A 23359-nucleotide genomic window follows, 5' to 3' on the forward strand; every position below is an offset into this window, starting at 1 on the left:
GGCTGGTTTTGGTATCATTAAAAAGTTTTAATTTTAAAGAAGGCACTTCCAAATTCAAATTAGGAATTTGTGTGATTTTCATTTGTTTTTGTTGTTGTTAAAATGAGCGAATCTAAAGAAGAAATTCGATACATTTGTCTGACAATTTTGATATCAAAGATGCATCTCGCTCTGGTCGCCCTGTTACGGACAAAATTGATGCCATTTTTGAAAAAGTGGAGCAAGATCGGCATATTAGTAGTTACGATGTAGCTGAAGAACTGGCAATTGACCACAAAACGGTTTTGACTCATTTGAATAAAGCTGGGTACACAAAAAAGCTCGATATATGGGTGCCTCATGAACTCACTGAAAGAAACCTAATGAACCGTGTACTCATTTGTGATTCTTTATTACGACGTAATGAAACCGAACCATTTTTGAAGAAGCTGATAACTGGTGATGAAAAGTGGATCACATACGACAAGAACGTGCGAAAAAGATCGTGGTCAAAGGCCGGTCAAGCTTCACAGACTGTGGCAAAACCCGGATTAACTCGCAACAAGGTAATGCTGTGTGTATGGTGGGATTGGAAGGGCATCATTCATTATGAGTTGTTACCGCCCGGCAGGACCATCGATTCAGAACTGTATTGCGAACAATTGATGAGATTGAAGCAAGAAAATGAGAGAAAGCGGCCAGAATTGATCAACAGAAGGGGTGTGGTTTTTCACCATGACAACGCTAGACCTCACACATCTTTAGCCACTCAACAAAAATTACGAGAGTTTGGCTGGGAGGTATTAATGCATCCGCCGTATAGTCCTGACCTTGCACCTTCAGATTTTCATCTGTTTCGGTCTCTGCAGAATTCCTTAGGCAGTGTCAGGTTAACATCACGAGAGGACTGCCAAAACCACTTGTCGCAGTTTTTCGATCAGAAGCCCCAAAATTTTTACAGCAATGGGATCATATCACTACAAACAAGATGGCAAAAAGTTATGGAACAAAATGGCACCTACATACTTTAGTCAAATTCAAATAAACTATAAAAAAAACTTTTTGAATTTTCATATAAAATACGAAGAAACTTTTTCCCCAACCTATTATATTAAATTTAAAATTTAAAAGTACTTGATCGTAATTATAGTACGAAACAAAGTAAATATAACATCGGCAAAGTTTGTAAAACCGATCATAACCGAATAAAGTACGCTATTCCAAATTATCAATATTTATTTCTTTATATTTATATATTTTTTATGATGTGATACATACCATTTGTTTTTTAAAATGTTCAGTGAGTATAAAATGAATAATCGCTACGTTTTACACTTACTGCCTATGGAGTTGCATTTCTCACACTTTCGAAATATGAATACTCTATGCCTGAAATTTACTAAAATCAGTATGAACTAAAGACAATTATTATGAAAAAAAAATCTATTTAATATTCTGAATTAGTTGAATAAATTGAGTCATTGAAATACTTTTTTAAAATGACCAACAAAAATCTTCTAATTCAACTGCGCCGTAAAAATTAGCATTATGTGCTTGGTTGGCAGTCGATATAATTTCAATATGGCAATATATAAAATTAGAAATCAAAGTCAATTGTTGGCTGTCACTTTGTTTTACTTTTGCTTTTGTCACTACTCATTATAAAAAAAAGTCAATCGCCTATTTATACGTAACGTTATGTTATTTATTTATTTCGACCACTTTTTATCCGCGTCAATTTGACGAACTGTTACAAGTTATCAATTAGATTGTATTAAACAAAGAGATATATTTTTAATAATGGCATCGCTAGCATTTAAAGTTAAAAGTAAAAACGGTCAGAATATATTGAAAGATTTGACCTCTGAAAGTACTGTGGGTGAATTAAAAATGTTTCTCTCCAGTCTATCAGAGGTTAGCTGTGAGAGAATTTGCGTGTTGTGTGGTTATCCGCCCAAACCTTTAGATATTAGTAACGACAATAAGACATTGAGTGAGATCGGGCTAAAGACTGGTGAAACGTTGATTATCGAAGAGAAATCTGCTCCATCAGCACCAAGTGTTATGAAATCTGACGTCACTAAGCCTGTTGAGAATGGAATATCACACGAAACTATAGGATGCAGACCAGGAATTTTAATGAAAAAAGTTGTTCCTTCTGATAATTCTTGTTTATTTACTAGTATAGGTAACAAAAAGAAAATCTTTTAAAACATTCGCCTCTTTCTATTGTTACATGCATAACATAGAGTTTATATGTATTGAACCTCTTTTTCAGGTTTTGTATTAAATGGCAATGTTGATACATCAGTGCATTCTCTGATGCGTCAGATAATAGCCATGGAGGTGGCTAGTGATCAAGATACATACAGTGAAGCAATGTTAGGCAAGCCAAATTCCGAATATTGTGATTGGATACAGCAGCCTAGCTCCTGGGGTGGAGCTATTGAGGTAATCACATACTAATAACTTTTAAACATTAAACCTTTACTACCTTTAATAAAAAAACTATGTTTCGTTACTGAGTTGGCTGGACATGTGTACCCTATATTATACTTTTTTTGCACTATGAGAACTCAATTCCAAATTTAAATCTATATCTTTGACGGAGGCACAATTCACATGTTCCACTACACATATCAACTCTCTTTGTATACATGCATTGTAAGTTAAATAGATATGTTGACATACTTTAGTGCATGCTAAGAACCCAATGAACAATAATGTCTCGTGTTCAACAAACAAGTCCAAACAATACCAGGCCTATTTAATACTAGAGTTGAAGATCAAACTTATATATGACACAGATTTTATTAATTATAGTGAGTTATAATAGCTTTTCACTCTGTTTATTTTATGTTAATACATTTTAAATAAATTATAGTAGTAACAACCTGCTAGTAAAGTATATGACCTGCTAGTTGTCGCAGGTTGTATTTTATGGGTAATCAGGTACTAGGCATAAAATATATTCAGTGCTAAAGTACCTTATGTCCTCAAATTCAGGTTTAGTCATTAAAGAAAGACAGGATGGACAGTGTTATTTTCGCATTTATATTATTGGTTTAGATGTTTTTATCAATATTTTTACTCCTTATTACATTAACTATCTGCTTGTAAAAGTCTTGTCAAAATCAGTCCAACCATTCAGAGATTAGCCTGAACGAACTGACAAAAATTATAAAAATTATAAACAGACACTCCAGTTTTTTTCATAACATATTACATTACATATATAGAAGATTGTAGATAATATTTGCAATATCCAAGCAGTAGTATGCACAAACACTTCCATGTTCCTGACAAGACTGAATGACTACTTCTAGTTTTTTGTATCCTTTACAGTCGGCACTAATTAGTTCCATATAGCCGTGTGAAATAAAAGAAATTCTCTTTCTTTTTTCATTTCCCTGTTCTTCACTGAGATTATAATATATAAAAATTAACTATTACTTGTATATATACTTTCAGGTTGCAATCTTGAGTCGATTCTATGGCTTAGAAATGGCTGTGGTTGACACGCTTAATGCAATTATAAACAGATTCGGGGAAGATAAAAATTACGGTCAACGAGTATTTCTTCTCTTTGACGGTGTGCACTATGACCCACTTTATTTAGAACAATCAGATGTGAGTATAATGTATAACATAAAACAAATATGTTAGCAAGGTTTCATGATATTTGATATCTCGTCTATAAGTTGGGTATTGCACAAAGATTGATACAACTTACATGATGATTTTACTGTATATATGTTAACGTATATAAATAAATAAACAACAACTTAATAATAGCTATGTAAGTGTAAAGTCATAACAAATTACTAAAATAGCCTTTTTAATTTGTAATGGTATGGTCAATTCATCTCGACTCACGAGTCGAGAGTCGAGATGGCCCAGTGGTTAGAACGCGTGCATCTTAACCGATGATTGCGGGTTCAAGCCCAGGCAAGCACCGCTGATTCATGTACTTGATTTGTCTTTATAATTCATCTCGTGCTCAGCGATGAAGTCTTCCTTCATCGCTGAGTCGTGAGGAAACCTGCATGTGACAAATTTCATAGAAATTCTGCCACGTGTTTATTCCACCAACCCGCATTGGAACAGCGTGGTGGAATAAGTTCCAAGCCTTCTCCTCAAAGGGAGAGGAGGCCTTTAGCCCAGCAGTGGGAATTAACAGGCTGTTGTTGTTGTTGGTCAAACCTAGCATATACTTGTATAAAAGCTTGTCATTAATCTTTCAGGGTGGAATTCAAACAGTTTTCCCAGCAGAAGACATGGATATTTATAAGGAAGCAGAGCAACTAGCCCTCGAGGCGAAATCGTCCCGACAGTTCACGGATTTAAACAAATTCACCTTGAAATGTACGATCTGCAATAAATTATTGACGGGCCAAGTAGAAGCACAGAAACATGCAAAAGAAACAATGCATACAAGCTTTGGAGAAGTATAGCGATCGTGGAGAACATAGAGATCGTTACTAAATCCACTTGTTATACTAATGTTGCTTAGATAAATTTGCATAACATTTTATAATGATCTGCAGCCTATATAAGTCACAATTGTAGTTTTCATAAAATTTTTACAGAGTCCGAATGTTTGGAGAACTGTGTATCTAATTTAAGTTATTATTTGGGTTTTATATTAAAAAATAAATAAATTTATTTAACGGTGACAATATTAACATCATCCGACCACGAAGTTTACAATAGTTAAATAAAATAATACTTGCCAAAACTATATTTTAAATAATACACATATTGTTCTTAATTCTTGAACCTTATCTCATAGCTATTAAATTTAATATAAAATTACTCTATGAATTAATTAAAGCGCTTCTCTTAATGTCTTAAGGTCACCTTAGTTTGGTTTTAAAATCCTCACCAACTTAATTATGATGTATTTTTATATATTTCTATGGACATTAAATAGTTCTAAAAACCCTTTTGTTAGTTATTTGTATAATAAATTAATTTAACTTTATTGTGTTTAATTACTGGGACGAAGTTCCTTATTGCACTTAACTGCAGACACTTTATAAGTTTAGACAATGACCATCACTACACATGCTATATAGCAGTCTTTTCAAGTAAATCATGTGTCTGTATATTCTGCAGTAGTCAAAACGGTCGGAGCATGCGTCAGCTTGCATATTCGTTGTTTATAATAAGAAAAATATTTTCATAACTAATAAGAAATATTTATTGGGTAATAATTTAGTTACCTTCAAACGGTTTTTTTTCTATTGTGTTTGTTATGTAATATTGATGAATGCAAAAGGAATTTCGTTCCAACCATAAGTCTTACGACACAATACTTTATATGACTAAAGTTTAAACGTTAGTCCTGAGTCTTCTGGATTATCCCAATCCAGACGACTCAGTCAACACATCGGTGATGTATATAAGTAAGATCCTTCTTAAATTACATTCTCGAATTAAGAACTGTAAGCAATTGGCGGGAATCTCATTTGTTTCTTTGGCAAAACATATCAAAGTAATGCAAAACTTTCTTGTGATGCTATATTTCATTAAAATGAAAGTTTAAATCATTTTTGTAGAATTGTAAAGAATAACGAAACATTACAACAATTTATTTCAGCTAACTTGTATACCATACAATATAGTATAGTATACCAATTATTACACTGGTTTGAGAAAGTTTTTGAAGTAAAACGAATATCTTGACGCTATAATAAACTTAAAAATTATGCCTTCAAATAATTCAAATATGTCGTTATTAAAAGGTTATTAAGTTTTACCCTAAATTATGAGCGAAATTTAATTCTTAGAAATACAAGTGACAACTATTAAAATTTTATAACATTGGATTAAAAAAGGGTAAAATGTTCTAATGTCAAAAGCATTCCATTTTATTTAATTAGCATATGCATTCTTGATGTTTATATATTAAATTTAATATCTGCTTTGGAAAAAATGTAGTTTCACGTTGTATTTTTTAAACGCTCGAGACATGTCATTGAACATACAATTTCATTTCATTGGATTATCTAAAATATTATAATTTCTTCATCAGACTATTGAGTAAAATAAAGATGTTTAATTGAAAAACAATCGAGAAATTAGTACGGAATGTAATAATAGATGTCATCACCAGTGTGGACTATTGACTAAGCGTCTAAAATATATCAATAATTACATAATAATTATAGAATTAGTATATATGATTAGATAAGAAATTCGATTCAATAGTTGAAACAACGAATTGGGAAATACAAATATGAATATGAAATTTGTAAAGAGCACTGCCAAAGCCGCTTTAAGCTTGTAAGAAAAAAAATATACTTATATCAAGGATTTTTTGAATATTCAATTTTTCATGTTAACTAATACTAGTTATCAACCAATTTTACTAAAATATTGTTCACACAAGATATTTCATAGAGTGTTATGAGATAAAATAAATTAATTTTAAAATAATGCCCTTTTTATTATCCATATCATAATACCTCTAAATTTTATCATACATTAGCGACCCATTTGAACTTCGCATAGGTGCAAAACTGATGCTACGTCATCTACAAAATTTATTTATTTACGAGATTTACACATTAGAACCTAAAATTATCATTGTTTCTTTACCATGTAGTTATTACATACAAAAACCTTCCTCTCAATTCACTCTATCTTTCAATAAAACCATACCCAAATGCGTAGCGTAATTTAAAAGATCTAAGCATAGGTAGATACATAGAGACAGACAGCGGTAAGCGACTTTATTTTTTACTATGTATTGATTTATCTGCTGTTTGGAAATTAGGCGTAGTGTAAAACGTGCCCTGCCGTCACCTTTGCCAAGTATTTACGACATCTTACAAAGTTGTTATCTAATATTATAACAATAAATTTAATTATTGTATTCGTGATAAATTAGTCGAATCACGGCTACCCTTTAAAATAGCTCCATACTACCTACTCAATGCAATATGCGAATTTAATTTGTAGCTAAGATATAGTTGGTTGGCCGAGGGGACGGTACCTCAGGATATGCGTGACGCTAATATCATCACCCTTTACAAAGGGAAAGGTGACCGCGGTGATTGCAACTCATATCGCGGCATATCCCTTCTGAGCGTCGTTGGTAAACTGATAGGTCGAGTGATTCTTAGTAAACTACAATGTCTTGCTAATCGCGTTTATCCTGAGGCTCAATGTGGGTTCCGGGCCGGGCGATCAACCACCGATATGATTTTTACATTACGTCAGATCCAGGAGAAGTGCAGGGAGCAGCAGACGCCGCTCATCATAGCCTTTGTAGACTTAAATAAGGCTTTCGATACCGTGAGCAGAGAGGGACTGTTTGAGTTACTCGAAATAGTTGGGTGTCCTCCAAAGCTGCTCAAACTCATTAGATCATTCCACGAAGAAACGAAAGGATCTGCCGTTTTTGACGGAAAAATGTCGGAACCATTTGATATGCGCAGAGGCGTGCGACAGGGTTGCGTACTGGCACCTACTCTGTTTGGCATTTTCTTTTCATTGCTTTTAAAAGTAGCCTTTGGTGACAAACAGCAGGGTGTGCATCTGCACACACGAATTGATGGGAAACTCTTCAATATTGCTCTCTTAAAGTCAAAGCGCAATCGGGTAGATATGTTCGCGGATAGTCTTCTTTTTGCCGATGATGCCGCCTTCATTGCCACGTCTTCTTATGAACTTCAAACCATGATGGATAAATTCTCTTATGCGTGCAATCTATTTTCAATGTCCATCAATGCGAAGAAGACTCTTATATTCGCCCAAGGATTTGCTGAAAAACCAGTCATACTGCTGCATGGCGTTCCCTTGGACGTAGTGAGTAAGTTTTGCTACCTCGGTTCGACCGTAACGAGCAATCTGTCGCTTAGTGCGGAGATCGATATATGCATCGGTAAAGCGGCGACCATGTTTGGGAAGCTTAGAACAAGAGTATGGGACAACAACCACCTTACTGTCCGAACTAAAATTCTCGTGTACCAAGCGTGTATCTTGAGCATACTCTTGTACGGAGCAGAGACCTGGACATCGTATGCAAAACAAGAGTACAGGCTTAATGCTTTTCACATGCGTTGTGTGTGCAATATCTTGGGATTTACGTGGAAGGACAGGATCACAAATAAAGCAATCCTAACGAAAGCACAACTTCCTAGTCTCAGCGCCCTCCTCAAACAACGTCGTTTGCGCTGGGTGGGACATGTGCACCGTATGGATGCTTCTAGACTACCTAGAAAGGTCTTGCTGGGCGCTGTAGCGAATGCCAAGAGAAATGTAGGACGTCCGTTGCTACGCTTTAAAGATTGTGTCAAGCGAGATCTCACTTCCTTTGGTATCGAGCATAGGGAATGGGAGAAACTCGCGGAAGACAGGGATCGATGGAAGCTTCGGATTGCACAAGGGGTCCAGTTACACGAAACAGCGTGGTTCGAAAAACTCGCCACCAAAAGAGCCAAACAGCAGGACAGCGATAACATGCCAGCAGGCGCATCCGCCGCGTTATACGCCTGTTCCAGATGCGGCCGGTCTTGCCGTTCCAGAATCGGTCTGCATAGCCACCAACGAAAGTGTCCATTATAATCACACACTGTCTTAAATCATCTGTAATAGATGAAAAGGCCAATGAATAGTTGGTTATAAACAAATATGGTTGGGTACAAAAGCTGGGGAATCCACGCATTCAGTGTACTACAATTTTATAATAACGTATTTACAAGGACGTTGCTACATTGGGATGTATTTATTGGCCCATTAGTTAATAGTTTCAATTTTAAAATAGGTTTACCGATAAGTACTACTAACTACAGGCACAAGGGACATAACATCTTAGTTCCCAAGGTTAGTGGCGCAGTGACGATGTAAGGAATAGTTAAACAGGACTATATGGAAATTTTAATATCCATTATTTTATTATAATGCTAAAATCACGATTATTATGAAAAAAGCTGTGCCCGCGATTTGGTGCGCGTTTAAATTTAACAAAAAAGTTTTTGTTCAGTGGCAGATTTTACTATAACTTATTCTGTATTGGGCAGCTGACGGCTAAGTGTAGGCATTTCAGAGATCAGTCGGAAAAAGAGACACAAAAAATTAGTCAAATGTTATCTTGGTAATATTACAAAATTCGTTAGATTACAATCTGACGAGGCAGATTATAATCTGTCGAAATATTGTGAACTATGAAATATGATTGCAATTTAACGCATGCAATTAGTGGCTATATTGTAATCTGTCGAAGTTAAATTGTAAGATTACAATATGTCCCTGAAGTTCTTCCTGATTGGCCGGTCTTATTGTAAGAGCGACCAATCATATGTCACTGTTTTTATTCGGTTGTTTACATTCTATCGAAGTAAATTTCAAATACATTATAAAAACTCTAACCTAACCGAAATATTACGAAATATCGAAATTGTTTATATTATATTCCAATTTGAGTAAACGTTAACATTTGCAATTTTACGGTGAAATAATATGGCGGATGCCAGGGAGGCGGGGGTATACAACGCTCAACCAATCAATACGGGAGATACATTATGTTCTCCGCTAGTTTACCGTTTTATTTTGACCATTTATAATCGTTAGAATACAATATATATAAATGTAATACAATAGTCATAAATAATTCGATAAATGGCAATCTAAGTTTACGGTTCATAATATTTTGACAGTTAACAATCTAACGAGACCAATTGTAATCTAACGAATTTCGTAATCTTACGGTGACACATACAAACCAATCCAATTTTAATATAGGTATAGATGATCCTATAATTTTTCTTCTTAAGTCTGACATAATTGTCAAGCTGCAATACAAGTTTCATATAACGAGGTCTCTATTAAGCTCATAAATGAAATAAAACAAAAATAACTTTATTATATTTATTTTCAACCCAAAAAATGTACAATATCAATAAATACAGCACCTAGTCACATCGGCATCTTGTCTTTATTTCTATAATTCAGTTTCAACACCGTCGTTACACAGCACGTTTCATAAACACAATGTTTTGAAATACATCGTTCGATTAAAATATATATTGTGCATCTAACATTAGACCATCCACGTCTTATTAGATGTTTTATTACGTATATTTTATATTTGAGTTATCATATTACTATTATTTTAGAACTGTGTATTGGAAATTGAAATTCCCGCGTTTTTTTATAGTTTATAAGCAAATATGACAACCCTGATATAACATTTATATATTGTTTTAGTAAATTTTTTTTATAGTTTTGATATGACAAGAAAACCAAACAAAATATTCATATGTATTTAACTTTTAGTATGATTATGTACAATTTTCACTGATTCATAAAATTTTATCCTAAAATTTATTAATCTCGTAACTTTGAGCTCTATCTACATAAATTAGTGCAGTATTTTATACTTATAAACTTTTTTTATTGATTCCTTATTTAATCTGTGGATGTGCCCAAACTCGTGAAATTGGAAATGATCAGCAAAGCGAAACATTTATAGCAGTAATATCCGAGAAACAGTGAATAATCTCCGTTGGTAAAATTAAATTACTTTTATAATACAAATATTTATTAAAACAAAATATAAGTAGCTGATTTAATGCTTTTTTTTATTATTATATAATAAAAATAACATCATGGAATACTCATTTGACATATTCTGTTTTGTATCATATTTGACAGATTGATTTTTTTACATAATTGATATGACGTTTTTGTTTTTTTTTTTATGTAACTTAGGCCATTTCAAATAAAGAACCTTCGAGAAATATTACTTTGATTTGTAATTCGAGATGACGAAACATTTAATATTTCGATTTTTAAATACAGTGAACAATACAAGTCGGGACCATAAGATTTATAAAATGAACAAAGAAAGTACAGAGTACCGACGATTTATCATAAATAAAAGCAGTATCGAAACTAAATGCTATTATAAAAATAGACAGATTAAATAAAAAAATATTAGACATTGCATTGATCGCAAAAAAATATATTAAAGATAAAAGCTGTGAGATAAATCTTAAAAAATATAAATTTTCGTAAAAATGCTTGCGAGGTGCGTAGGACTATTGTTTAAGTTTTTAATATTCATAGCTAATAGATAGGTACTGTTTTTTTTTAATAAAGCAATGTTTCCCAACCTTTTAACGCGGGGATCAATAAAGATCACAGATAACATTACATTATTGATCTTCATATTTATAATTATTTGCTTAATTTATTAATTTCTGAAGTCATATTGTAACTGATTAATTCATATTTTTAACTTTAGCTTATTATAATTTATTACTAACGCGTGTGTTTGCTAACAATTCTTTTTTCCGTACAAAAATAGTGTTTTTTTTTTGTTTTTACTCACCTACCGACTAATTTAAAACCGCGTTAACAATAATCAAGGTTGAGAAACACTGTCTTGGACATTTTCACCTTATTATAACTATTGCAGTGCGAAAAATATTTCTCTTATCGTATTTAAATTTCAAATCACTCATATATGACTATACATTTTCTTCTTAAGTTTATTGAATAAATTAATATTAAAAGCAACACACTCGCTTGGGCAGTATTTTATACTCTATAATAATTGCTTTATAAATATTGATTAAAGTCATTAAACTAAGTTTTCATCGGATCCGTTACAAACGTTGGTACCCATCTGAAAGAAAAATATACCAAAATTATTTTACTGTATTCTATTGTGGCTTTGGTTTATACTTGCAGATACAGGGATGATCTGAATTCACGACAGGTAACAGTCAAACGTAGGTTTTGATTAACAAATGAATGTATAGTTACACAAAAAGAGCTATAGTACGACACAACTTGATGTAGCGTCGGCAAATTCAATAAAACCGATTACTGCCGATTTATACAACCAATAGAAATAGCTCCCTATTGAGCCATTCGACGCTATAGATTCTCGCGTCAAATCAACCCGAAAAAGCAAGATGAAATCGACGTGTCAAATTGACGAATATATTAGGTCATATGATATTACAAGTTATTACGTTTGTGTAAAGATTATCTACATAAGAAATAAATATTGATAATTTGGGATAGCGTACTTAATTCGGGTGTGATCGGTTTTACGAATTTTGCTGATGCTACATCTAAGTTGTGTCGTATATCTATAACACTTCCTCAGGATGTCTCGTTCGTTTTAGATTAATACAATAGGCTATTTGACAATGCGAAAAAGAAATTGTGAATTATTGTAATCAGTGTATATGAGTTTAAAAATGGTTATTTACTAACGAAACTTGAAAATAATACTTAATTTATTCAAAAATCAATAAATAAAAATGCATTTTTTCAAACGTTTTTCACGTGACACAAAACGCTCCTGAGCCGGCCGGGCTTATGATGAAGTCACTTTCTTGTACACCTTGCTTTTCTACTATATGTACCACAGATTAAAATACAGCAAAGTGACGTCACCGACCCCATTGCAGCGCCATATTGTCCAAGTAGCGTTTTCGCTCGTTATTTAAATACGAAATTTTAAAAATGATATATTTTGGCAAATATGTAATAGAAATAAAAAAAAACAACTTTTAATGGGTTCCTTAACCTCTACTAAGTATCTAGTATAGTAAATATAAAATGGACTTTAAAAACCAGTCAAATAGAATATTGTGTATATTGTAAATTGTGACTTACTCATATGTCGATAAGGTCCAAAATCCGTAAGTCGTTTATTCGATTCAGTTTTGCGGCTTCACGAACGAGAACCTCGGCAGCGATATGCCGAACTTTGTCTCCAAGCCGGTCAGCACCGGCATTGCGACCTGGTAGCCTCCGATGTGGTGCGGCTTGCGGGCCGTCTCCTCGATTGGAGTCGATATCGTCAGCTCTGATCCCGTTGGCCGACTGGAAATTGAAATAAGTTGTAATAACGACTCCAATAGATAGTGTTATCAAAAAAATTAAACTTCTATATGACCTATGACAAATAAATTAATTACATTAAAAGTTGAAACACATAATACAGTGGACCCCCGGTAGCACGACAAAGGTTTTGCAGGGCAGTTTCGGACTATCGAATTTGTTGGTTTGCAGAGTAGTTGCTAAGACCCTTTTTTACAAAAACTTTCACTCATCTCATACTTTCATACTTGATTATTTTCGCACCGCAATCATAGTTACATTCAAACCAAGCAATCAGAATAGAAACAAAAAACGCAATCACTGTACGTAAATTATGTACATTAACAAAAATTAAAAAAAAAAACCATTATTTTCTTTGTTAATATAAATGTCGGATAAGCATGTAGCCAAATTACCGGAATACCGGAGGACTTACGAATTAGTTATACACACAATATTAAAAAACATTGATCAAATTATCTTATATCATCTAAAGGGGAAAAACATCATTCTGGCCACTGACTATAAAAATATACACAAAAAAGGTTACAATGTACTTACGATCCACCGAAGTCGACATAGAAGAGACGCTGTAAGATTTCGTACGTCACCAGCGTCACGGCGAACTGAGGAGACGAACGGAACACACGGGCTGGGGGACAAAAACAATGAACATTAAAACAACAACAACAACAACAACAACAGCCTGTAAATTTCCCACTGCTGGGCTAAGTCCTCCTCTTCCTTTGTGTTTTGGAACATATTCCACCACGCTGTTCCAATGCGGGTGGAATACACATGTAGAAGAATTTCTATGAAATTAGATACATGCAGGTTTCCTTAACCGCCGAGTACGTGATGAATTATAAACACAAATTAAGCACGTGAATAATCAGGGGTGCCTTGCCTATGTTTGAACCCGCAATCATCGGTTAATACCCACGCGTTTTAACCACGGGGCCATCTTGGCCCAGAACATTAACATCAAATCTAAACAAATTATTAGTAACAGCCCATTGAAGTCCCACTGCTGGGCAAACGCATTCTCTTCTCTCAGGTTTGCAAGACATGCCGGTTTTAAAAGAACTTACCTACGGCACCCTTCCAGAAGGCTCTGGCGCCTTCTTCGGCGTAAATCTTTCTCGTAGCATCTATTAAGCCGTTGTATGTCGTTTGTCCTGATCTTGCTACCACCTGTAATTATAATGTTGAATATATGTATATATAATGTTGTATAGATGTGGAAATAACTGTCTGTCTGGCGCTTTTTCACTATCAAACCACTGAACCGAATTCGATGAAATTTGGTATGAAGCACTATGTTCACCTTTAGGCAAGTATGTTCTTACATAAGACCTCTATAATCTATTCTAACTACAGGAGATCAAAAACCAAATAGCAAATCAATGCATTATCATTTGTCGAAAACTTGAATAACCTCTGATATATGAGTTGCTAAGGAGAATGGTTTTATATTATAAATATATTAATCAAAGAACGTTAGTAGAGTAAAATATAGCAGATTTACTAGTAAATTTAAATTATAAATATAGATATATTAATCAAGAAATATTAGTAGAGTACAATGTAGCAGATCTAGTAGTAAATTTAAATTATAAATATAGATATATTAATCAAGAAATATGAGTAGAGTACAATATAGCAGATCTACTAGTAAATTTAAATTATAAATATAGATATATTAATCAAGAAATATGAGTAGAGTACAATATAGCAGATCTACTAGTAAATTTAAATTATAAATATAGATATATTAATCAAGAAATGTTAGTAGAGTACATTATAACAGTACTAGTAAATTGCATGGAATATGTGAATCTATGTTTTGTTTATTTAATCAAACAGCTAAAGTGGTTGCGTGTGTGTGTGCGCGCGCGCGCGCGTGTGTGTGTGTGTGCGCGAGCGCCCGCGCGTGTGGGTGTGTGTTTGCGTGTGTGTGTTTGTGTGTGTGTGGTTGTGTATATATATGTGTGTGCGTGTGTGTGTGTGTGTGTGTGTGTGTGTATGTGCGTGTGTGTGTGTACCTGCAGGCGCGTCTTGATGACGTCGGCGGGCGTGACGAGCGAGGCGGCGGGCACGCCGGCGATGGCTCCGGCCGCCAGCAGCGTGAGCGGGTGGTTGTAGCCGTTCTCGTCCGCGAACTTCGCCTGCGAACAAGAACAAACTAGTTACTTAGTGTTTTTTGGTTTATAAGTAGTCATATTTTAAAATTATATAATTTAAATAAAGGGCGCCACTTTACTGGTGGTTTCTTTACTTTATTTAACTATATTTAATATAAAATTATAGTTAATTTTACTTTTTGTTTTATTTTATTGACTCACGTAACAAAAGAGCCGAGATGGCCCAGTGGTTGGAACGCAGCATCTTAACCGATGCTTACGTTTTCAAACCCAGGCAAGCACCACTGAATGTTTATGTGTTTAATTTGTGTTTATAATTCATCTCATGCTCTGCGGTGAAGGAAAACATCACGAGGAAACCTGCATGTATCTAATTTTATAGAAATTCTGCCACATGTGTATTCCACCAATCGACACATTGGAACAGCGTGATAGAATATGTTCCAAACCTTCTCCTAAAGGGAGAGCCAGGGAGAGATAGGGAGGCCTTAGCCCAGCAGTGGGAAGTTTATAGGCTATTTATTGTTTTACCTTGACATGAGCATAAGCAGGGAAGTAGATAGCACTGAACGGTACGTCGCGGAGCAGGCAGGCCCTCGCCCCCTTGTACAGGCCGAAGAGCCCTAGGTCTTTGACGACGGACAGCGCTCGAACCTTCCCGCCGCCGGCGATCTCGCCCGCCACTTGCAGCCGAATTTTAACTATTTCTAATGGATTCGTGAACACTACTTGAGACGCTCCGGCCTGTGGGAGTAACAAATAAGACTTAATAATGACCAATTAATACTATATTAGTACAATAAATAAAATAATACTATTAATGAAATGAAAATATAAATTTGGTAAAAGACAAATAAATTCGGAAGATAAGATGTTATGTCAATGGCGTCTGAAGTTACGTGATCGAAACAAAACACAACCGTCATTCAAAACGCCATTTTTTTTCTCGACCAGTGTTTTCCAAGTTGTATAGTTTATGTTTTATAAAATACTAGCGACCCGACTTGGCTTCGCACGGGTGCAATACTGATACTAAATATACTACAGAATTTATTTATTTACGACATCACATTAGAAACTTCTAAAATTATATCAGTGTTGCTTCACTATATAGTCCATGTATTGAATATAAAAAGCTTCATCTCGAATCACTCTATCTATTAAAAAAAACCGCATCAAAATCAGTAAGCAACTTTGTTTTACACTATGTAATGATTTAGTACCGTAAAGACTACTCACACAAGCTCCAGCAATAATTTCGCCCCCGAGCGTAATGTTTCCTTTCTTGTCCATTAGCTTGTCTCGAACTAAGTCATTCATCTGTAAATTAAAATTTAAATATTTATTCAATACAAGAAATACTACACATAAAAAATTGTGGAATTAATACTTGTTAACTACCAACAAGTATTAATTCCACGCTTTTTCCTTCCAGAATACATTACATATATTAATGTGTTTAACTAACATGTATTTCTAAAATGTTGAATTAGAGTAACTACTGAGTTTCTTGCCGGTTATTTTCGGTAGAATCTACATTTCGAACCAGTGGTAGATTCACTTGTAAAAGCCTACTTGAATGAAGTGTATTTTGATTTCATTTGATTTTATTCTTATTAGTTGTCAAAATTTTACCACAGGTTTTCAAACATCGCACCTTAGAAAAAAAGGTCTTGACCGTTTCTTCTAGTCTATGATGTTTGAAACTTAAAGAGATTTTTTGGCTTTTTCTAGTTGATTCGTAATAAAAATGTGTACAAATAAATTCTAAATTTAGCGTTTTTTATGTTTGACGAAACATTATTAAATTATTTATTAGTATTCGATTGATTAACACACTCTTTGATAGCCATACATATACCTGATAGATACGCCATGATATTGGGATAATTCACATATTTTTTACATAATAATAGCATTGTTCTCACCTTCATGTATTCCCGTAAAAGCATATTTTTTTTAATTAGAGACAAATGTAAAAAAGTCATTTAAATTAATTAAACAAAAAATAATGTTTAAGATTATAACATAACAAAAGTGAAGTACATTATTATTTTCTTTGTAAACTGGCAGCACCGTAGCCGTTGTTAAAAATACTGTAAGGTTGTTGAGTTTTATGTGGCGAAATATTTTTGATTAAACCTAAAGACAAAGAAAAAATCTAATTACGACCTACGTGGTCGAGGAGAGTGTACAACGGTTTTCATGGGTACGCCACTCTGAGGTCCCGGGTTCGATTCCTGGCCGAGTCGATGTTGATTACCATTAGTTTTCTATGTTGTCTTGGGTCTGGGTGTTTGTGGTACCGTCGTTACTTCTGATTTCCATAACACAAGTGCTTCAGCTACTTACATTGGGATCAGAGTAATGTATGTGATGTTGTCTCATATTTATTTATTTATTATTTTTTTATTTAGTACTTTCCTCTCAAAGGCTAAATAGTTCGAGTCGTAGAGTAGTGTGGAGTGGGGAGTGGGGAGTATGGAGTGGGGAGTGTGGAGTGGGGAGTGTGGAGTTGGGAGTGTGGAGTTGGGAGTGTGGATTTGGGAGTGTGGAGTGTGGAGTGGGGAGTGGGGAGTGTGGAGTGCGCTCACCGTGAGCTTGATGGCCTTCTCGGGCGCGACGCCGATGAGCTGCGGCACGAGGCCGCGGTAGAGGCCGAAGACGCCCTCGTGGCGCACGACCTTCTTGAAGCAGTCCCACGAGTTGCGGTACGCGACCTCGCCGATGAACGAGCCCGTGCGCTGGTTCTGCATGCGCGTCTTCACCAGGTCTATGGGGTACACCGCCGACGCTCCCACCGCTGCCAGGGAATTACGTTTGTTTTCAATACTATACAACAACAACAACAACAACAACAACAGCCTGTAAATTCCCACTGCTGGGCTAAAGGCCTCCTCTCCCTTTGAGGAGAAAGTTTGGAACATATTCGACCACGCTGTTCAAATGCGGGTTGGTGGAATACACATGTGGCAGAATTTCGATGAAATTTGTCACATGCAGGTTTCCTCACGATGTTTTCCTTCACCGCCGAGCACGAGATGAATTATAAAGACAAATTAAGCACATGAATCAGCGGTGCTTGCCTGGGTTTGAACCCGCAATTATCGGTTAAGATGCAGCCGTTCTAACCACTGGGCCATCTCGACTCTTCAATACTATAATATATTTAAACTACTCTTATATTATAAATGCATAACTCTGCTGTGCGTTTGTTGCTCTTTCACGTCCAAATCAATAAAACATTTTATTTCACAAATAAATTTAGGTGATCCGATTTTGGGTGCATTTATATACCAAATTCAATGAAATTGGTACGAAGCAAGTTTGAACTTCAAAGAAAGTTGCTGGCGACAATTAGGGCACAATAGATATAAACTTATCCTGAGCAAATGAAAGTGTTACAGAATTCGGTATTAAGATTTTGTTTTTAATTAAATCAATCTCAGCCTCTTTATCATCAAAAGCAAAATTGACAAGTGTAAGTACTTAAGACAATTTATTTGGTAATTATTATTTAAATTTGTGGAAAGGTGTGAGCAAAATGGTAGAAGATACCACCATTTGCCACAGTGATAATATGCCAGAACTTCTATTAACAAGTGATCACTAACACAATCGAATTAAAAATTTCCTACGACATCCAGTAAAGGTTCAATTGAAAATGGATCGCAATGTAATCGGAATCATATCATATGTAAATCAGTATAATTGGCCAACAGTTACTAAACTGAATTATATTTTTGTAAGGAATAATCGAAGATGGATCATGGATGGGCAAGTAATACTCAGTCAACTCACCGCCAGCAATAGAACCAAGTGTGAATCTGTAAGTGCTCTCAAGGATTTGTATCAGCACACCTCTCTCTTCGGGACTCTGAAACAACAATAACGTAATCACATACCGATCAATTGATTCATATGCAAATGATAGAAGTGTCTCAAGCAAATGATTGACTTTCTATAACTTGATCGTGTCGAAAATAAAAAAAGGGCAAATGATTTCCAAGAAAAACTTATTTTGCAATCGTTGATATAGCGGATTTGAAATCTTGATATTTTATTTGAATATAGCAGATTATGATCTTGATATTTGAAAATGGATTTAAATGCAACCTGTACTTGAAATCTCTAGAATGTTTTGTGCAGATCTATTTACTCACAAAGGTACGCCTTAAAATAAAACACAATCGAATTCGTATTTTTTTACTGTCTGTACTATTCGTCGTCCCACACACTAAGACTAGTTAAATAATGACGACCGTCACTCACACCAATAATAATAAAATGTAATAGAGCGCAAATTCTTGAATGAATAGATCTATAAGCTGAAATGTAAGCTGTATAACCGTCAATTATATACAGATTGTATGTATGAAATAAAACGAATGTAACCCTCTTTAATAACCTATAAATAAAATGAAAACTATAAATGTATGCAGATTCCTTCTACACAATCTTTAAGCAGTTAAATTATAAGGACTAAAAGATATGTCATCCTTATAACTCGCGCGATAAAGAGATAACAATGTTTTTAGTCCTATCAGATTTAGTTAAGAGATTGAGTACAATAAAATCGGCACAGTATAATTAATAATATGTGATATAAAGAAAATACTAATAAAAAAACTAAATTCCTTACCTTATTTAGAATATTTTTGTGATATATTGAAATGTCAAGTTTATTTTTTAAACATGTAACCACAAATCATATAATACTGGAAATAAAAATGACTGCAAAAAATGTGTTTTCTTTATTAAAATTGCTGATTCTGAATTCTGTGCTTTTGCTGTGGTTAAACATTTAAAATCAACCTGTACATAAAACCATATGAAATAAATAAATCAACCTTAAAAAACAATCCGAATATTCGTCTTTTGCATCAAATTACTTTTTTGTAACATATGCTGTTGAAACAATTGGCCCTTGGAGTAATGCAGAAAGCATCATGAAAATTATGAAAATTATTGTTTTTTTCCCAAAGGATTGCAATTCAATAGGATAATGTTGCTAGCATTCTTGCCACCATTCCACGCAGTCAAGATTTATACAGTAACCATTTTTAATTCATATTTATATAAATATATACTCCTGATATGAATTTAGTTATTAGATTATTCATATGGCTTTATTTATTTTGATATTTAAAGACACGACAGACGACAAGAATAATATAATTTATTTATGCCTATTGTCCAAAACTATTATGGTTTCATATTAACTAAACAACACAGTGCATTTGTATTATAGGTACCTAATTTTATTGTCCATCGTGTCGTTATATCATAACTAATATATAAATGATATATAAAGAAAACTATTGATAAATTGATAAACATAGCGAGATGTTGGCTATTTATTAATACAATTACATATAATACATATATATGATTTTTATACGGCGAATTGATATTTCCAAATTCATAAAAGTTTCGGAAGTCTTCCGTTCGATGGTCTAGCTGATAAATGGACGTGCTGATTGAATTTTGTTAGCAAGACACAGAGTGTCAATCGTTTGGGTATTTTGAATATGGAACGTCGTCTGAATAGCCAAAATTTCACCGTCAGAAGAAGATACATAGAAACATCATAAACTCCAATATTCCTTTGTACTCACCAAGATGCTCTCCAAAAAGTCTATTAATCGAAAAGGTTCTCTTATCGTATTTACCTCCTCCTTTTTGAGCATTGAAAGAAAGAAAAAAATACACAGCGATAAGTTAGTGATGTTTCCGATAATAACTCTTATTTATAACAACATATAGACTAAAGTGGTCTAAACATACATTAAAATCGCGTTAGTCTCGCGCGGCTCCTGCAAGAATCGTCCAGGTCTCGTGTTAAAGTTAGGTGGTAGTGAACATGGGGGGGAAATAGGGGGGTACTCACCGACACCGCTTTGATTTCTGCAACTCTACGTGTAACTTGCTTGAAGTACTGTTCCGGAGTTATAGCGTTGAGGTCGTTGTAAATGATCCGCCTGGAAATAATATATAAATACTTTTTTATGTGCTGGTCAGTAACCAAATAGGTTTTATTGAAAACAAATACTAAAACCGTTTTATGTGTTACCTAATTTAAGGTCTATTCACTCTGAAAGTAGTTAATGTTAAATAAAAATGAATTTAAAAATATAATGTTGTTGATTTCTTTTGCTGTCTTTACTCTCACCCACACTAAGATACATTGTAAGCTCGAGCGTTACTCACATTTATGTGTGCCGGTATTAATTTAACGTGAAGAGAGTGTCTTCGTGCGTTTATATATATATGTGTACTATATTTTGTCCCAAAAAATTGTTAGGTGTTTTTGTTATATGTGTTATTAAATATATTTAAATTGTATCATTGTGTCCACGCTTAGGCCACGCATTGGCCTAGATGGCGCCATGAGCGATTAGTAATTGTAAATAAAAGGCTTAATTAATATAAAAATCAAAAAAAGTTATCTGTTGAATCTGAAACTCGTTTTTGATCGTGTCCAATGAGGGTTGGATGTCTGGCATTTTATAATGTTTTGTCGATATGTTTCCAGACAAGGGTCACGTTCCTAATCAGGTTAATTAACAAACTTTTTAGAAACAGGAATCGAACCCGGAACGATGGTTTTGATATAAATCAGCTGGCGCCTCGGAAGACCTGTTTTCAAAGACTATAAAAAATCTTTACAAAATTATATATTCTTATTTAAGTGTCAATCCATGTGTTATAACTGTGGTACAATTAGTACAAGTAGTTATGTTGTACTAACATTATTATTATTAAACAATACGTCGATAATAATAATAACCCTATACGTCGTCTTAGTGCATATATCTTTTACATATTATTATTTTTAACATATCTGAGACAGTCAACATCTATAGACAGTATAGATATAACTTCTCTATTATATTTATTTTCTTTACACCAATAGCTGTTGGATTCTGTAGGCATTCAGATTCTGTACGACACAACTTAGATGTAGCATCGGAAAATGCAATGAAACCGATTACTGCCGATTCACACAACCAATAGAAACAGCTCCCTATCGCGCCATTCGACGCTATTCGTCTCTATAGATTCTCGCGTCAGTTCAACTAAGTCAACGTGTGAAATTGACGAATATATTAGGTCATATGATATTAAAAATTATTACGTTTGTGTAAAGATTATATTAGCGTAAGAAATAAATATTGATAATTTGAGATAGCGTTTTTATTTTGGGTGTGATCGGTTTTACGATATTTACCGATGCTACATCTAAGTTGTGTCGTACTATACCTCATTCGTGAAATGTGACAACCAACTTATGGTGATACGCTATTTTGATACCTGTATCCTATAATTTTAAGCGCTAATAAGCTTCAACACCGTAAATTTAAAGGTCTAGCGAAGAAAAAATTGGAGGTTCTATCTTAATACATGGATTATTTTCACCCCTAGCCAGTATAAGTAATTCCTTATTATGTACCATAGTATTTCTAAAATTTTAGCCAATAACACATTTCACACTATGAATGCTCGTGTTCTTGGGTGAGATTCGAATTTGTTTACAGAATAACTCTTATCCCAATAGATAATTCGGCGATATATCATTGTGATGTATACGTATTTATTGTTGATAAAATTATAATTTATATGTTAAGTCTTTTACTGTAAATGCCAGTTATCTTTATAGGATAAATATCGATCACGCGAGTATATGATAACATTTAAATTATATTAAATGAGTGATTGTAATTGCTTTGCAGATTACTTTTTAAATATAGGTTAGGCAGTCTGCATATCAATAAAAAAAGTCACTTAAGGCGCGGCCCTTTTTATTATAGACTTAATATGACTACTGTTATCGTATATTAATTGTATAATACTTTGTGTATGCCTAAAGTTAAGATGTTCAGTTTTTCTCTCTATAATAAGCGTGCATTATATGTATAAACATCTAAAATCACTCAGTTTATTGATGAAACTACATTAAAATCTGGTGTTTTATACTGTGCCGTCAGCACATCGCCTTTTTAGTTGTACTCCATATTTGGCATGACGAAATCATAACAATTTATTATTAAATTATTATAATACATTAAACAATCAGTCATGAGTGATATATGAGCGTCTTGAGATGGAAAGGACAATGTAACGGCGCTTTTTAAGCTTTCCTTACATTGTTCAAAAGCATATACGGAGTCGTCAGTCCAAGGAATAGGTGTCTTGTCTTTCTTCTTGACATGTCGTAAATAAAAATATATTATTCCTCCGGTCTTTGAGTATTGGCTAGCCTCATACTCTACATCTGGATCCGTCTCTGAATATTATATGCCTCAGTATCTCAAGATTGCCTACACGCCAAAATACTATTTAGAATTGTTAACATGTAGCCACGATATTATTAATCGTAAATTTCC

General features: G+C 34.0%; 2 protein-coding genes across 4 annotated transcripts in view; one reads left to right on the plus strand and one right to left on the minus strand.

Annotated features, from left to right (window-relative positions):
* Positions 1–1602: 1602 nt before the first annotated feature.
* On the plus strand, positions 1603–4961 carry LOC124532393 (ubiquitin thioesterase OTU1). Its single transcript, XM_047107290.1, has 4 exons — positions 1603–2167; positions 2258–2430; positions 3451–3609; positions 4224–4961. Exons 1-4 carry the CDS (start codon positions 1780–1782, stop codon positions 4431–4433), a joined length of 930 nt encoding a protein of 309 aa, XP_046963246.1. The 5' UTR covers positions 1603–1779; the 3' UTR covers positions 4434–4961.
* A 4880-nt stretch (positions 4962–9841) lies between these two features.
* Positions 9842–23359, minus strand: part of LOC124532652 (calcium-binding mitochondrial carrier protein Aralar1) — a 30360-nt gene continuing 16842 nt past the window's right edge. For all 3 annotated transcript variants that reach the window (XM_047107679.1, XM_047107681.1, XM_047107680.1), the window contains exons 7-16: positions 20863–20953; positions 18774–18849; positions 17567–17775; positions 16212–16292; positions 15504–15716; positions 14874–14996; positions 13920–14022; positions 13390–13480; positions 12622–12831; positions 9842–11617 (exon numbers count right to left, since the gene is read on the minus strand). In XM_047107679.1, the coding sequence (XP_046963635.1) occupies positions 12666–12831; positions 13390–13480; positions 13920–14022; positions 14874–14996; positions 15504–15716; positions 16212–16292; positions 17567–17775; positions 18774–18849; positions 20863–20953 (1153 nt within the window). In that variant the 3' untranslated portion in view covers positions 9842–11617; positions 12622–12665. The remainder of the gene's footprint in view (positions 11618–12621; positions 12832–13389; positions 13481–13919; positions 14023–14873; positions 14997–15503; positions 15717–16211; positions 16293–17566; positions 17776–18773; positions 18850–20862; positions 20954–23359) is intronic.

This window comes from Vanessa cardui, chromosome 9 (genome assembly GCF_905220365.1).
Source record: "Vanessa cardui chromosome 9, ilVanCard2.1, whole genome shotgun sequence".
Lineage (NCBI taxonomy): Eukaryota > Metazoa > Arthropoda > Insecta > Lepidoptera > Nymphalidae > Vanessa > Vanessa cardui.